This window comes from Mycetomoellerius zeteki, unplaced genomic scaffold (genome assembly GCF_001594055.1).
Source record: "Mycetomoellerius zeteki isolate Tzet28-1 unplaced genomic scaffold, Tzet1.0 scaffold94, whole genome shotgun sequence".
Classification (NCBI taxonomy): Eukaryota; Metazoa; Arthropoda; class Insecta; order Hymenoptera; family Formicidae; genus Mycetomoellerius; species Mycetomoellerius zeteki.
In genome coordinates, this window is record NW_017257979.1 from 132,895 (window position 1) to 150,937 (window position 18,043).

Here is an 18,043-nt window from a genome sequence, read left to right on the forward strand (position 1 = left end):
AGAGGGGGGGGGAAGAGAAGAAAAAAGAAAGAGAGAAAGTGGAGATTTTCTCGACGATTTTTTAATTACTCGCTCGCAATCTCGCGTCTCCATCCGACATAAACGCCATTTCGCGAGGACGGCCGGCAGACAATTGGCGAGAGAGACAAGAGGCTGGCACGGAGATGCCTGTCGGAACGATCCAGGATTTATGTTATCTCCGGTAGGGGAGACTCGCGGAACTCGCACGTTATGTACGTGTATGGGGAAACCGGATTGGCGGAAAAGAGGAAAAGGAACATGAAGGTCGTTCTAGCCGATATATATACGGGGAGGGAGGAAACCCTCTTTCGGTGGCTCGGCGCGAATTCTCACCTCGCCATCCTCGTAATCCTCTGCCTTCCCGGGAGTTGCGCATTATCGCGTTGCACGTATATAGGTGCATGATAAATGAAATAATGAAACTCGGCGTCTCTGGTTCGCCGTGCTTCGAGCTCCGCGTAATTAATAGGAGGAAACGCGACAAAGTGTTCGTTACGACGGCACCGTTTCTAATTTTGCCGTAGTGTAATACACAGTATTAATTTTGCCTGCTTTATTATGCCGCGCGTTTTTAATAATATCTGTGGAATATCTAACGATATATATATATATATATACACGCACGCGTTTATACGTAATTGGCTGTACGGCGAAATTCTATTATTAAGTAGTGCATCGTAGCAAACTATTTTATAATTTCATAGTGTTGGTCCGTCCATTAATCAGTTTGTTCGTTTATCCGATTGTCTACAAAATTTCTCAAAGAAACGGATTGACTTTTTCAAATTCTATAATTTTTTTATGTTTTTAATAAAATTTTTCTAAGTTATGTATTTTTCACTGTATTATTTAGTTATATCTGTTATAAAAGGTTTATGTTGTTGTATGTTCAGGAGAACGTCCTTTCATAATCGAAAAAGAATCGAAACACTCGTGACGAGGATTAGCCGCGGCAATAATGAATAAAATCAACGACTTACCTGGAATCAGATTATGACGTTAAAGGGATGTATTTTTACAAAGGTAATAAAAAGTTAATTTTTTGACGAACCTTGGCTGACCTTAAAAAATGGCGAAAATTAAATTACAGGAAAATAGAAAGGGGAAGAGGAAGTAGAAAGATATTTTGTCATAGTTGCTATCACGGATATTTAAAGAAAGAAAACTAGACAAGTTTTTAAAGTCACCCAAAGATTGATTCTTCGTCTTGTCGGTTTTTATATCAACACGTTTATTCTGATTACGTTGAGGTGTGTATATATTTATAGAGAGAGATCTATAATTATTGTAGATACACGTAGTATGGTCGTCGCAATTTCAATTTTTGACACGCTCGCATTTCTCTCATCAGGTCCGCCAGATAAAATTTCATGGAACATTTGTACGCGCGCACACACACATACACTTGCGAACTGCAGAAGAATGTACAAACAAATATGCACACATTTACTCCAAAAGATTATGTACAATTCAACGTAGACGCGATTCGCCAGGCTCTTTATCGCAACTCTCGTTATATACAGAAAAGGTTACAGTTTTGTTAACGTCAATCGAAAAGTGGAAGTCAAACATTAGTTAAACGACGAAAATGATATATGAAAAAGTTACAAATTTTGAGCTTGTAAGAGCATCAATATTTTAAGCCATTACTTTTCGGACTTGATTGCTACTTTTCTTTTGCTTTTTAATTAATCGGCGATAAATAAAATTGTAATAAAGTGTCGCCACGTAACATAAAAAATGTGAACGGAGTATTTGATTCGCGAAAAATCCAGAACGAACGAGAAATGAGTGAACCTCAAAATGCTCGGAAGTGGGATGAAGGCAATTTTGCGCCGTGCCACGTAATGGATAATTAATGTTTATTCCGTATTCCAAAATTCGGACATTGTGGTACACTTCGATATCCGATAGATATTCAAAAGAATTTGAATGGGTTGTCTGTGCTGCGGGAATGATGCTTGCGGATTTCGAGACGTCGGGAAATTGTGCGGTGGTTATCGTGGCAGTGATACGTAAGCGTCGATGAATATTCCGTTGCAGAAGTGACTTTTGATGCTTTTGGTGTTTCTGGTACAAGCTAATAGACTCGTGCGGAGTTTGGAGGCGCTCGGGTTTTGGAATTGACTTTCAGATTTGATAAGCCGATGTAAATTTTTGTGTAGAGGGTTTCTTTTGAAAATTGGCGAAACGCGGCGCTGGGCAGATCACCATTTAGTCCCAAGAGTAATGCAGGCTCCGTACAAAGTGCAACTGGGAGCTGTAACAAAACAAACGAGCCCGTTTGGACGTAGCGATTTTAACGGGTAATTCTTATTTGCGGAATTTTCTGTGAAGGCTTGCTTCTTTTTCCAACTGCGTCATTGATTGAAAAATGTTTAACCAAAACATACTGAGAAAAAAATAGTATAACAATCAAAGTTTTTATTACACGCTCGTATAAATTAACATAATAATGGTATAATAATCATAATTTATAGTCATTTTTGATACCTACTATACAGGGTGTTTCCAAATTAAATCGCAAAACTTCGGGAGCGTGTAGAGGAGTAAAAAACTAAGAAAAAAAGTCCTATAGACATATGCTCGTTTTTGCTCCGTTTCAGAGAAATCGAAAAAAAATGTTTATATTTCTTGCCATATCTAGCACCGACATATTTGATTACATTTTCCACTTTCTGTTATGAATTTGTCAGTCGCTCTTTGAAAGCCTTTAATAGTAGATGAATTTTGTCTTTTGCAATATGCCGCGTACGTATTCTAATAGTGAATATGCTGATATGGTTTTTGTATACGGTTTCTGCAACGGTAATGCTTTAAAGGCCTGGCTGCTACAAGAGCCGTGTTTGACAGATGCAATGCTTGTATTGCTGCAAGAGGTGCACATTTCGAACAAAATCTTCATTAAAAAGTTTATAAATAAAATAATTAAAATAATAAATTAAAAGGTAAAACTATAAATATAATTGTTACTATTAACATTAAAGCACTGATAGCAATAAAAATGGAGTTCTTATAAGAATGAAGTGATTATTTCATTTTCGAAAATGAAACAATCACTTCATTAGTAACTGAAATTTTTTTATATTAGAATTTGTTTTATGAAATATAATTTATACTACGTACAAGATCACATTGTTATGAAGATATTTCAGTCTGTTAAAGAATAATCTAAAATGTTAATGCAATGAAATTTAGCACACTCGAAACTATTTAAACATCAAACTAAACTAGTCGGAAGCAGAAAATTGCACCGACATATATCAGTCTGTAATTGCTCATTACGCGCGTTCGTTCTCTGCCACGAACGCGAAATTGGGTCGCGTCGCGAAACTCGTGACGTGGCCATCGTTTCTTTATTACCGTCAAAATTTTCGCGGCGCCGGGAACCAGCCGCATTCACACGTGCCCGCGGTATTTGACAGGAAACATGGAATGTATTGCAGCATGCGAGAAGCGAGAATTTAGAGAGGAGGCGCGCACGAGGAGAAACATGCGCGATCGTTAACGCGCGTGCTTAAAATACCTACGAAACCGGAAGGACTCCGCCAATCGAACTTTTGTACATGTGTACAGATATAACAGTGTACAGTACTGGGTGATCCACTGCAGCTACCGCACTGCAGCTATTGTATGCGTTGTACGTGATACGAGTGATAAGTTATAACTTTATCAGACCAGGTTGCACCGTTGCGACTAAACGTGTGCATAAATACATAAATATGTGAAGCGACTGAGCATAAGAATGATTATGGGGCTTACCGAAACAATTTTAGAAAGAATTTTAACTTGAATATCCAAGTAAAGAATTCATGTTATTTAATTACAGTTGCGCTGGATATTTTTCCTACGAAGAAATTCGTAACTAAGAAAATAGTATTGCTGTTGGTAAAAATAAAAAATTATGAATTATCTCCAGTGCGATAGGACAAGATATAAACAACAGTTTAAACAATACAATCCGATATCTTTTGCGTCGGAAGAAAAATTGATCTTGCAGAGATTCAATTGGAGCACTCGAGGTATAATTCTCTTTTCTTTGTCCACTTCGATCTCGTTCGAGCACCGGACATGAAAAGAAAAAAAGAATACGTCGAAAAAGAACGGTTTTGTCTCAACCCTTTCGCGAATGTTTGAAAATCCTTTATTGCGACGTAAATAATTGCAACGTTCTAAATACAACGGAAAGAAAAGCGCGAATTTGAGTTATCTAAAAGTAACTCAAATGTAACGATGGCTCTCGCAATGTCTATCTGCGTTAGTAAGATGCTCTTTTGTAAGATCAAAAGGATAGAGAGTTCAACGTAAGTTGTTTCTTCTAAACAAAAAGTTACGAAAAAAATCATAAAATAACAATAAACGAATTTCCATACATATATATCTTTGATATTTGTAGACTGTTTTTATACTCAAGACTATCTTAACCCTACATTACTCGTAGTTTTTTTAAACGTAATTTTAACATTCGCATATAGGATATTTCTGATGTCTTAACATTATATCTCAATTTTCATTATTTCTTAAAATAATTTACAATTAAATAAAGATTGATAATATTCTGTACATCTTTTAGATAAAAGCAAAAAAATTTTTTTAAATTGTGAATTAATTTGCGCTAAATATAATATGTATAAATAATATTCATATATTTACAGAATGTATAAAGCCGGGGTGTTTTGGACATTCCATGCGAGTAATAAAGGGTTAAGTATTCAGGTCTCCAGAGGACGTTCCTAGAACATTTCCAGAATGTGAAAAAATGCTATATGAGTACAATTTAAAAATGTCATAAACGGTATAAACACACAGTCGTATTAGCATCTTAAGATATTATTTAAAACGGTCTTGAAATAACAACAGACCATAAATACCGGCATTTGTTTTAATTATTCTTAATCCTCGACTGCAGATCGCTACCACAGTCACGTACACACACATACACATACAGACGGTGAGAGAGTCACGTGTTTGTGGCTTCACGCAACACAGGCACATACGCGCATATACACACGCACGTACATATACATATATCTTTATCTCCTTGTCTGACCATTAATCGCAATCCAATCGTTTAATTATACAGTTTCCGCCCTCTCTTTAAATGGGCCTCGCCTAATTGGGTGCCCAAGACTTCACGATATACGCGGAGGTATTGTATTACGCACACTCTGAAAAAATATCTCGGCGCTGTACATCGGAGCATATATCTTACAAATTACGAAGGGGCGTACACGAAGGAACGCTCGTTACGTCGACTTTCCTCGCGCTCGTTGACTAACGTTCGTCAGCAACGACGACGACGATCAATAACGGTCAATTACGTCGTACGTATGATATTAATTAGTCACGAGAAAGAACGATGAAATACGGGAGATATACGTATGGGCAAAATAATAATTCCAAATCTCGAAGTTCAGAAAATTCTATTTAATCCTCCAGAGTTGACGATGGATCTATTGGACCTATTCAATTATAAATCTTTTTTTCAAAAATGTCAAACATTCAATTTTCTTTATGTTACGTTTTCAAAAATTTGGATTATTCTTATTAAAATATTTAGTAGGTATTTATTTTTTTTTTTGTACAAGTTATCATTATGGTTCCTTGAAATTAACTAGGATCTTTTAATTAACATAAATTAAATGGGTCTTATAGACCCAACAGTTAGTAACTTTGTTACAGATTCTAGCATCAGTTCCAGAGGAACTAAGGAAAGAGAGGGTTTGCGCGCCATGGTCGTTATTCCTTTTCTTTCTCGTGCGCCACCGATATACAATTTCCCTGCGAACGTATCTCGTAATGTCATTAACGGATTCGTCGATAACGATCCTTCGTGCCTGTTCTGTCGTCCCTCAGACAAGTAGGGGTTTAACCTCGGGCATCTCGCAGATAAAGTCTCTCTTTTCTCGATATCCCTATGTACAAGGTATTTACACTATCTCCGCTGCGCAAATGCGACGAGGACGTATATATATATATATATATATATAAATAAATAACTGTGAGATGTACACGCGTTGTACATTTGTACGGTGCACAACGTACGGCGACGCGCGGAAAATACTCTTCGATCGTTTTTCATTATCTCGACGGCGAACTCAGTAAAAATGAGTGCAACATGGCAGTTGTGTTGTGCGCGTTTTGGCAGTCCTAAGACATATTTGTCCGCAAGATCTCGTCGCATGTCTCGTCAGTCTACGTGATTAAGGGATTAATAGGAAACGAAGATAAAAATTGGCCGCTCTAAAATGATGAACTATATCGCGTTTATTATAACGTATATATCTACACCGTGGCTTAATGTCGATAGCTGATCAAAAAATAAATCATTTTGGGCTGAAATAAAGCGCTCAAACTTCAATTATGTTTCGAAGAATATACAGTGAGTATAAAATGTACAAGGGAGATATCTTAAAAAATTTTAAATCATGTTTATTTACATTTCAATTTATGAAAGTAGACATTAATGAGCAATTTATTAACAAAGAATAAAACAGACTGTATATTTTTCAAAATTATGTTACTTAAAAAGATGTGTAATAATTACAGTAATTGAAATAATAATAAAAAAATATAATTAAAGTTATTATCTAACAAGAGAGATATACCATTATAGTAATAAACGAAGATAAAAAATTACATTTGGATGCATAAAAGTATTCGTACAGTTCGAGAAATTTATCTTCTGATCATAAATGGTTATTTTCGCGGAGCTCTTTTGTTTTTATCGGGATAAAAGATAGTCATTATTAATAAATTGCTAATTAATGTTTATTTTCTATAAAGACTTGTTTAAATAAAATCTTTCGTTTACGAATACTTCACTGTAGCACGATACAATTTACTGTTAGCGAGCCGTTTTCAATTAAACAGTTCTACAACGTTATTGTCTCCGATTCCGTCGTCAAATGTTCTCCGAACGAAACGTAATTATGGATAATGCATAGATGCTCGTCGCTATTGAACGATGCGCAATGTACAAGGTACGTTTGTTAGTTAGAATAATATACATATTTTCAGAGCGCAGGCTCTCTTATCAACGCACATGGTAATTTCGATAATTATAGTCTAAATTTATTCCGTGCCCTCGTCCTCTTGAGGAAAAGTCGCTATTTACAGTGTTTTACGCATACGAGGATATATATCAGGTCATCTTGGAAGAAACTCCTTTCGCGTTATCGTGAAAATTCGACTTTCGCTAAAATCTCCGCGCGATTATTACGCCATTCGCATGTCGCGCGGTTAGAAAAGTCGCGTAAATATAGACTAGAGTTGTAACGATGGAAGGATAAAGAACGGGTTCAATCTGCGAGAGAGAAGATCGATATACTGCTTATTTTATAGTTTAGCAAATTTATTCTTACCTTGTCATCTTCTGTAGTATATGCGGCGTACTGTAAATAATTCAAAATAAATCCCGATACAAAATTTAATAAAGTCATGTGACATTAGTAAAGTCATAGACTAAATTTTAAATATTACACACTGTATGAATAAAGTTAATTTTATACATACATTTTTAGAAAAATTAATCGATTGACCAAACAGCAGTACGTGACGTTATTAAATTACTTTCCTGATGATTAACTTTAATTGATATTTGCGGATGCAGTAGACATTTTTTCAATTACGTTGTGAAAAATTGTTTATAAGTATTTTTTACAACCTTATATAATTTTAAGTTAAATAATTTTATTCCTCGGATTTTGACTTTTAAAATAAAAAGAATCTGTCAATTATGTAATCTTTAAACAAAGATATATTAATTTTAAATTATGTGGTTTTGCGAATATCAGTTAAGGAAATTTTGGAGCGAATTAGAGTTAAGCTACCGGAGAATTTTTTCGGATGAATATGCATTTATTTGTGATATTATTTCATTATGATAAAACCGCAAGTTGAATTGTCCGTAAAATTCTCAATAGAGAATAAAATCAGATGGTAACGGAAAAAGGACGAGAACACGTCTGACATTGAGAAAATCTTCACGTCGGATTTTCGTAACTGCTGTACTTTGTACAACGCACTTGTTTCGCGTCGCGGCTGCCAGCGCGGAAATATTTTGCGGATTTTCATGGAAATAAGTCGATCTTTCTCTCGCGTCGCGGAGATCCTCTCCCGAAATTTACCGTTGCACTTGGCGCGCCGTAATCGACACGATATACGACACTCCGAGAAAAAGGGAGAAAGAGACCGGAGAGCATATCGTCGATAAAGACGCGCCATTCTACGAAAATACACTCAACGCGACGATCTTCTTTATCCCCCATACCTACTTTGTAATACAAAGTATACTCTCGGGATAGAAAATCTACATTCGCCGTTGCGAGACATAGGTACATCGATTTTTCCTCTCGCGGTACGAACATCCGCGGAAACCTAGGTTTTTGGACATGGTGCTTTCCGCTACAATGGCAATTCAGTGTATGGATTCTTCGATAAATATCAGTAGATTTTTTCGACGCTGATGTTTTTAGAATCAAAACGATCACATCACGTGGTGATGTTCTCTTGCGAAAAATTTCGTAGTCGTGCGATTAACGATACGTTAATATTAACACATGTATATCCCTTTGGTTTTTTTCATTACGATATAAATTATAATATAAATCTGGAATGTGTACGTTTTTTCCTGAAATCTAGAATTGTGTTTTAATAATACTTTTGGTTCATCAGAATTTATTAAGTTTTATTAAGTTTCTTCTTTCATGATGTCTTGCCAAAAATAAATGGAATCTTTGAAAATTGGGCAGTGATATATGATTGGGCAGTGAAACTCGATATATTGCTTTCACAGATTTTTATATCACATAACATTTTGCCATACTCGGAACACAACGGAATGTCTAAACGAAGGAATTTGGTTGCTGTACGTTATCCGATATTGGAATCTTTCGATATGTATTCTTCAAGAGATTATTTGGTCAGTCCTGAACGTTTGTATCAGCTACCTTAATACGATTGCAAACCGTATGTAATAGATTGCATACAAAGACGTCTAGCTCTTTCGTTATATTACCTTGGTATATTCATACGAGTCTTACCGAAGCGTAGCCATCATTTTCCTCGTTGTACGGCGTCGTTAGTCACGATCAGAAGTTTGTTTTCAGACACGAGCACCGCAGACATGGCGGTCGTTGTTGGGCGAAAGTCCATACGTCTGAAAGCGAGCGATCACGTCGCTCGATGTGAGCGTGCGATCATCTCGCGTCCGGACGAAACTCATAATTCATATTAGGTATACCTTTTCTCGAGAATTCGAGAACGTTACCGGGGAAAGCACCGTGAGTCCAGGAATCGAAAGGTAGTCGCGCACCATGAAGACGCACACGATCGCCACGAGCCGGCGGCCATATCAGACGTAGTACTCGTTGACGTTGAGCGCGTCGGAGTCGCGTCCCTATACGCAGCTTTCCTGGGTCGAGATCAGGGGCGTACGGACGGTGACGACCTCTCTCGCCGGGTGGTGCTGCTTGCCGCTCATGACGGTGGCGACGGTGGAATCCTGGAGCACGTTCGCCGTCGTTATAGGGGTGGTCACGCATGACGGCACGTTAGGGACGTCCAGTTTGGGTGGCCTGGCGTTGTGGTCGATGCAGGCATAGACTGTGGCTTCCTTCGTGTACGGCTTGCCGCCCACGATCACCCCGAGACCGCTACCGTAACCCTGAAGACCACCTAGACCGCCAACTCCGCCGCCGAGGCTGGCCAGCTTGGCGTCAGTCGTCAGGGTCGACAGGGTGGTGGGTCTCGCTAGGCACAGCTCGGCGTACGTCACCTCTCCAGATAACTGGAAGGAAAAGATTCGGATGTGCTACACAAAGAAACATTCAGACTCGCAAGTAAAAGAAATTATTACTTTAAAGAAAATTTAACTTACATTACTTGTGAGATGTGTATTTCTGATATTCTAACATTATAGCTTAATATTCATTGTTTTTTTTTATGATTTACAATTAACTCTTTGTGGATCGACCTCATTTAGGATCACACTCTTTTATTTTGTTAACTGCTTGCTTAATTTTCATGAAATTTGGCTTATAAGTACGAGGTAATTTGATAATATTTTATTCGTGTCTATAGGTGAAAATAAAAAAAAAATGAAATGGTTGATCCAGTATGTGTCAGACAGAATTTTTAAAATAATTAAATTTCTTAAAACTAATAATCTAATTATCATAAAACTCAGTTTTACGAAATTTTTTATTACGAAGTAATATCAAGCTTTCAGTTTCACTTAATTTGAAGCTCACCAGTGCTTCGCAAACAATTAGTACTGATTTCCACAAACTGACTTTTAATCTCTAATTACGAACTCTGACATTAGGTCCTCGTTTATTGAAAATTGCTACTCTTTTTGAATTTGATATTTTCAGACTATCTTCAAATTTAGAGATATCAAGAATATTCTAAAACTAAGTTCAATTTTAGAATGCTGTTGCCAGACTCGAATTCATCAATTCCAGAAATTTTTAGAAATCAAAATTTCTTTTAAATTTCTTTATTAAAAAGCTCCGGTATTCAAAGGGTTAAATAATGATTAATAATATTCTATCTATACATTATTTACAAACATAAATGCAAAAAATTTTTTTCAAATTGTGAAACTATTTGCACTGAATGTAATAATATATACAAATAGCATTTGTATTTAGTGTATTTATAAGGTGGGTGTGTCTTGGACATCTCACGCGAGTAATGAAAGGTTAACATAACAAAACAATATGAGGGATTACTTTATAACAATGATCGTGCAGCTAAGTACGAATACTGAAACGTTGATGGCAACACAATTACGTATACTTTAGTTATGAATATGCTACTTGACAGGCGATAGCAAACAGGACTTTTCTGCTAACTCCAACTGAAGTTTATTGAAACATACATTAATCGTCGGGTTCTACATGAGCCTTGAATCCGATTAGGGATTAAGTACGCGTATTGTTTCCATCGATCGAATCTGCTGCGCATTATGCAACAAGTCCGCTCGGATGTCTAATGACACGTGGGTAACAGGAGATTAAACCAATTTCAATACATTAGCGTTGGTTTATTATAGATGTGTACGCGAGGCGTAATCCGCTAAAGTGAATGCAACCATTATACTGTGACGCGTACCCCAACCGGACATTCAAATAATCCCCTATTCGCGTGAGACGCCCAACTTTCGTGATAGGGCTAAAACATTCCTAAGAAACCGAGCGAGAGTTTCCGCGTTGCATTTTCTAGTCGCAAGACTTAGATAACACGAACAAGTCTAACTTTGGAAATTTTCACTCCTGAATATTCCTAAGAGACCGCCTGAACTAGTTGGCTCGTATTACGGAAACTTTTGACGGCGAGAGTTCCTCCGAGTGTTTAGGACAGCAACCCTCGAGTGCCCGACGCCATTTCCTATAAATTGGACGCAAAACAGCATGGAGAATGTTCGTTCACGATGGAATATAGTGGAAGAGCAGATGAAATTGTTCACGGGAGCGAACCAGTTCATCGGATTTTATCATGTAAAAGATCAAGAAGAAATCGCGAATTCCATAGATTTTCAAAGCGCCAAGCCGCTTCTTGTATCGCGTTTTACTACTATCAAGTTTTTATCTACATTTTCTACAGGAAAATCCATATATATTTTTTTTTCATCGAGACTTAGCAAACTCCGACAATTTTCTGCAAGCACTTAAGGTTACGAGAAATTCAACGCCGATAATCATCTATACCATCGATTCTGAAAACGTTTTAAATTCAACGAAAGGATTTGAACAATTGGTATTTAAAGAAAAAGCAACAATTATTCGAGGAAAAACGGAATACGAAAATCCGAGTAGCGATAATCAAAGTTTTCCACTCTGGAGTTTTGTTCCTACCGAGGTTTTACTAACAGAACTTTAGATCCCCGCAGTAATTAGCAATTAATTTGGTGTGAAATTGGGGGTAAAGTTTCAACGAATCGTGATGAAAGGGACTCAAGAGGAGATCGGGGGAAATTTGAAAGGGAGTAAGCGCAAACGTAACGAGAGGAGTGCGTATTTGAATTCTGACCACTCGTCGTCGCGAATTACAAACGCGAAAAAAACAATTTTACTGAAGTATTTAAAAATTTAGCTGGAACAGATCTGAAAATAATTCTATTATTATCAAAATAATTAGGACGTTTAAACTAAAATGTTAATCCTTTGCTGCTAACATGAATTTTAGCAATAGAGATCTTTGAAAAAGATCAGAGATCAAATTTTTTATTGTTCCGGATTATATAAAAATCTGAAAAAAATTCTGTACTTGTCAAAGTTTTAACGAGTTTTTATCATCATAAAAATCAGATTATAGTTTACTTATTCTTTACAAATTTAAATTTTTCTACCAAAATTCACAATCAAAATCAATGATGCTTTTAAAGACTTCTATTGCTGGTGGAAGGTTAAACTTCTTGCAGCATTATCATCAATGTTTAAGCGTACTTAATTTATGCATAATTATTTTAATTGTCCAATCAAATTATTTTCAGATCTATATCTGATTAAATTTTTAGGTACTTTAATAAAAAATCTTTCCGTGCGTAAATCTGTTCTTCACGTTTATAGTTCATCGATTAATAATCGTGGTATACAAAATAATTTCGAAAAGAGATCGTTATATGTATCATGGCGTTAGAATTTCTCCGACCTCAGAATGTTTCCTAAAATCGAGAGGCGAGACGTGGACAGTGCAATTTTCTAGTTTCGAACTGCTGCAGCTGGAAGCGTTGCTTTCCGGTTGAAACTTTACGTAGCGCCATCCTCTCCGGATGGATACTGTTATTTCAAACTACACCGCTGGAGGACTTTCTTGAAAACGTTGGCCGGAGCTTTTCGCGAAGCTCGATGGGAAAGGGGAACGACGCGACAGTACGACAACGCGACGGTACGATTCGGCGAACTGCTTCGCTTCATCCATTTCTTTGCACTCCACTTTCTTAGTTTCCCATTCCATTGGATGAACCTATTAACTTTATTAGAACGTCCTTCGCTCGCCTGACTAACAAAATTCTCGTGATTTAAACTATCGACTTTAATTGTTTAAAGTATCTCTTTGCTGCGAGCAGGCCGTATTACATTCATTTCCCTCTCATGAAATCAGAACATCCATTTACACGTAATGGCTATAGCAACTGTGCGGCATGCAGTTACGAGCGGGACAACAAAGTATAATTTAACATAGATTCTGAAGGGAATTGTTCAGAGTTTGTTAGAGAATTGGCTTTTGCATTTGGTAGCTATTCACTAAAGCGTTTCGTATGATTATAATACACTATTCAATTTCCACATTATCTATCTTATGTATCGAAATATATTATCTAATACGTAATATTATCTAATACTATAACATACTGACTGTCGCGTCACTATAGGGGTGACACGCATTTCATTACAGTTCTTACTCTCATTTGTCGACAACATTTTGGACAAAGAGGATATTAATATATCATAAAATGTCTCGATTTTGAACATTTACTATCTGATTTTTTATTTATTTTTTTATTTATCTATACCGATGTATACATGCGCAGGTGAAGGGTATGAATCAGTGATTTGAAAAACTTTAGCATGTGCATTTTTATGAAATTTCAATGACATTTTCTATTTTCGTGTTAGCCATATTGGATTTGTCAATTTGAAATTTAATCATATTTGACGTCAATGACCGTAAAAATTTGATAAATGCATTTTTATGAGATTTTGATGAAATTTTCATTTTTGCGTCCGTCATACTGTATCTGTCATTTAAAATTTTGAAATTTAAACCTCATATCTGACATCAATGTAATTTATAAAAACTCCACAACATATACATTTTTATAAGATTACAATGAACCTTTTATTTTCGCCGCTGCTATATTGCATTCGCTATTTTTAATTATATTCGACGTGATCGATTACAAAACATTTACATATGCATTTTTATAGTTGGCCTATAACATTGTTTTACAACCAAATTCTCTCCGAAATGGAATGAAATGGGCTAGAATCACTCCAATTTATTAAAAATCTAATATGCTACACATTCTGATGAAGGCATCGTGTCCAACACAAAAAATTAGGGTTATACCATAACGTTTCGAAGAGAAAAAAGTAATTTTTTTATCGAACGGTAATTTTCTGAATTTTGACTAAATTTTGACTGATCTATTATTATTATATCGTTGGGAATTAATCTTTTTGTTGATATACGGTTGAAGAAATTAACGAATTATACTAAAAAAGGAACTTTCAACGTGATACTTACCGGCAAGGTGGGATAATTGTTATAGTCGTTATGCGAATAGGCGGGAAGTCCTTGTAGGTGATTATTCGTCTGCTGAGTCGGAAGGGACGATGGTGGAAGACCATCCGGTGTATTTTGCGTTGCCAACGGTGTTCCGGAAGTCGAGCCGGTCAGCTGATAATCTGAATCTTTCGTTTCAAGTACATGTGAGAAATTTCCACTTTGCTTCGCAGCAAGATATTATCAGCTACGCTCTTGTTGAAAAGTTCACATCTGCTTTTCGAAAGGATCTTGACATATCGATTAGAACTTGTGAGTAAGCGTGAACTTTTTAAATAACATGATAAAAGTTGTACAAGACATTTATGAAAAGTAGAAAATGTATTCTTGATATATATTATTGCTATAGAATAAATATACCTAATGGTTCTTGAATAATACTTAATCATATATACATTTACGTAAGAGACATGAATAAGACATGAAGTATTTTTCTTTTGCGCGTCCTAAATTAATTTTATTTCTAGTTCTGAAATACTTTGTTGATGTAATCTATTTCATTAAAAATTAATTAAATGTATAACGCCACGGCTGCGCAAATTATTCATAGAGTTTGCTGTATCATTTATCGAAAAGAAAACCATGATATAATGTGTTTGTTATGCTATTAAACTAGTTAAATCATTAATTCACATTTGCGATGGTGCACTGAACTTTATCGTAATAAACTAATAACTACAAGGCATTACTAATGTATCGATATACCTGGCTTAATTCATCGAGGAGCGGTAATGCGATATGTTAATTAAATAGTAATTTGTACATAACCAGATATCGTTTTGATCGTGATTAAATAATTAACTAAGTAATATCGTGTCCAGAGTAATTTTCTTCATTAAGTTAATATTACATATCCCGTTTAGACGACAAATTAGTGTCCCGAATATAATAATTCGTATTGAGTTATAAATATAAAATGACTCATAATTATAATGGAAATAATACAAGAGAAATAATTTGCTTCCTTTTTTTTTTAAAAACTCGACATTTTGTTGATTGCTCCAAAAACAGTAAAGAAAAATATTTATAAATGATTGATAATTTCACATTGCCATTAAAAAATGAATTATATCACAGATTTAACAAAGCGTATCGGAACGATGGCAAATATCTGAACGTTGAGTATCGGATTCGCATAAGCGAGCACGATGAACAAGTCTCTCTCGTAATCGGTCGAGTAATTTATTAACAAGTCCGGGGTTAAGTTCTATGGTTATCAGCTGTATACTCAACCATAACCGCGCATTCGCCAGCGCTGTTTCCGCGGTATTACTGCGAGCGATGTAATGACGCACAGTATAGCGTTGCGCGATGCTGTTAACGAATCGCGGCGCATTCGCAATAGAGTCCGATGAATTTCCAGTCTCGAGTACACTTGGTCAAGTGTTCTCGATTGCTGTCAATCAGATATTACGTTTGAAAGCTAACGGCGGGCAATGTAGCTGATAAAATTTCCGTGTCGAATCGAAATGTCAAATCTTCGGAACAGCAATGTTAACCCTGTCGTTTCTTTTTTCGTTTTCGTTTTTCCTTCGTATAAATTTAATTTGAGTAAACCTGAACTTCTACTGATTTAATATTACTTCAACTGAATATATCATTTATCTCTAAAAAAAAGTTCATTTAAAAATTAAAAAGAATCCACTTAAAAATTATATTTAAAAATTTCATTAAAAAATTTATAGTTTATGAAATCAAGAAGTTTAAACAAGTTAGAAGCAATGCATGTACACAGAGTAGTTTTATTAAAACAAGAATAGATATAAAAGAAACAAGGGGATTAAACGGGTAGGAAATTCGTTTCGGCGTGGGTGATTCTTTTTAATTACGATCCAGATTGAAAGATTGATGTGTTTCTAAAGTAAGTTCGTTAAAGCATACGCACAGAAAAGTGGAATAACCAGACATTTCGTTCATATGATGGGAGTCATTAAGCGTTTAGTATTATCTAATTTTCAAGATAGAGGATAAAGAGAAAGAGGAAACTGAAACATTATTCACGTACAATTCGTACTTGCTTATATTACTTTGTTACATCAACGATACGAAATCGAGAATCTCTTTTGACGGAATTGCAGTATCACATTTTTCTCGACTCAGTGGTTTCGACCAATGTAATTTTATTGTATTGTGCTTAGATAAAGATTTTTTACAAATAAAGATCTAGTATATAAGTACTTTAATATATTTTAGTATTTAAACGCAGTTAAAATGACTACATATGTAGCATATAAATTCACATGGAAATTATTTAAGCGTCTAAGATCCGTTATAAGCTTCGACCGTTATAAACTTTGATTCTTATCTAGTATTTAAAATCTTGATTATAACAGAATTCTATGGACTAATATAAATTGAAAAACATATAAAACATACATAAAAATTACGTAAAGTAATATGTTGACCGGAAATTTTGGCCACTATATGTAGTAATAAATTTACGTGCGATTCTTCGGCTTTAAACAGAAAAAGAATATCAGCAGCCTTCAAAAACTTACGACAAATATACGGAATTTATTCTGTTCGAGTGAAAGTTTACGCATGCTGCCATTCAAAAAGCAGTGTACTTGCATCACACCATACTTCGTCTTTAGTGGTAGAGCGCGGATACATACGTTTAAAATTTTCAGGGCAAACGCGAATCGAGTATACATCGATCGATGTATCGCACAGCAATATGTTACACGTTTATTCGTTGTTGTGTACAGCGAGGCATTGCGTTACTGTACGCGATTTACGCGGCCAAATAATTTCATGCATTGTCCGAATTCTCGCAACCGTGCGCTCCGTGCATCGGTTACGCATAGGATACTTCCGAATTTTTTATTTACGCATTTACACATTTCGTGTATAAAATGCATATCAAACGACGTAAAATATTATTAAATTATTTGGTAATAAAACTGGCAGGCGTGATACGTTTGCTGAGCGTCGTGTTTTTCGTATACACAAAGCGTTTGATGTTTGTCCTTTTATTAATCCATTCACCATTCTGATACAAAGACGCATTCTCAGGGAACATACCTTTGTTGGTCGGCACAACGTCCGGATTTCTGTCGTCCGCGTCGTAAAGGTCCTCCGAACTTGGTGCGGTAGCCTTCTTTAAAGGTAAATCGCCTGGCCTTTGAGCCCGCCTCTCGCTCCTCATTTTCAACGCTGCTAGAATGGCGACGGTGATGAGCAGAAGTGCGGCGACCACGCCGATCAGACTCCCGAGTAACGGGGTGAACTCGAAGGGTACCGGAGTACCTGTGAACAAAACGCGCACTGCTCTCGTGCAAGCATGTCGGTGTAAAGTTTTCCCGCTCGTGCGGACATTGAAAAATTACGATTATATTGAAAAAAAAAGAAAAGTACGTAGTTGGAAAATTTGTATTTAAAACATTTTATGGATCCAAATGATCCACTCAACTTTTTATGTTAATTTATACATAAGATGAATATGTTAGAAAGAAATAAAAAAGGTAAAAATTATGTAAAAAATTTCAAACGATTTGGAAACATTATGGAAGCATGTTTCTCTTTAATAGATATACTATATATATATATATATATAAAATATTAATAGAATTAATATTTATATGTCAAATTAACATCTACGTTTTATTCATTTATTTTAGAATTTATGTTTAAAAACTACATTACTTTTATGTTATTTGTTCGTCACTCATAAATTATGTTATTTTAGCACTAAAAATGTTAAATATAATTTAATACAAAATATTCA

The 18,043-nt window shown here is 35.6% G+C and overlaps 1 protein-coding gene across 1 annotated transcript in view; it reads right to left on the minus strand.

Moving 5' to 3' along the window:
- Window positions 1-9,421: 9,421 nt before the first annotated feature.
- The window catches only part of LOC108730581 (synaptogenesis protein syg-2), a 95,229-nt gene continuing 86,607 nt past the window's right edge, over window positions 9,422-18,043 (minus strand). The window contains exons 12-14 of the mRNA XM_018460357.1: window positions 17,341-17,565; window positions 14,278-14,444; window positions 9,422-9,811 (exon numbers count right to left, since the gene is read on the minus strand). Of these exons, the coding sequence (XP_018315859.1) occupies window positions 9,422-9,811; window positions 14,278-14,444; window positions 17,341-17,565 (782 nt within the window). The remainder of the gene's footprint in view (window positions 9,812-14,277; window positions 14,445-17,340; window positions 17,566-18,043) is intronic.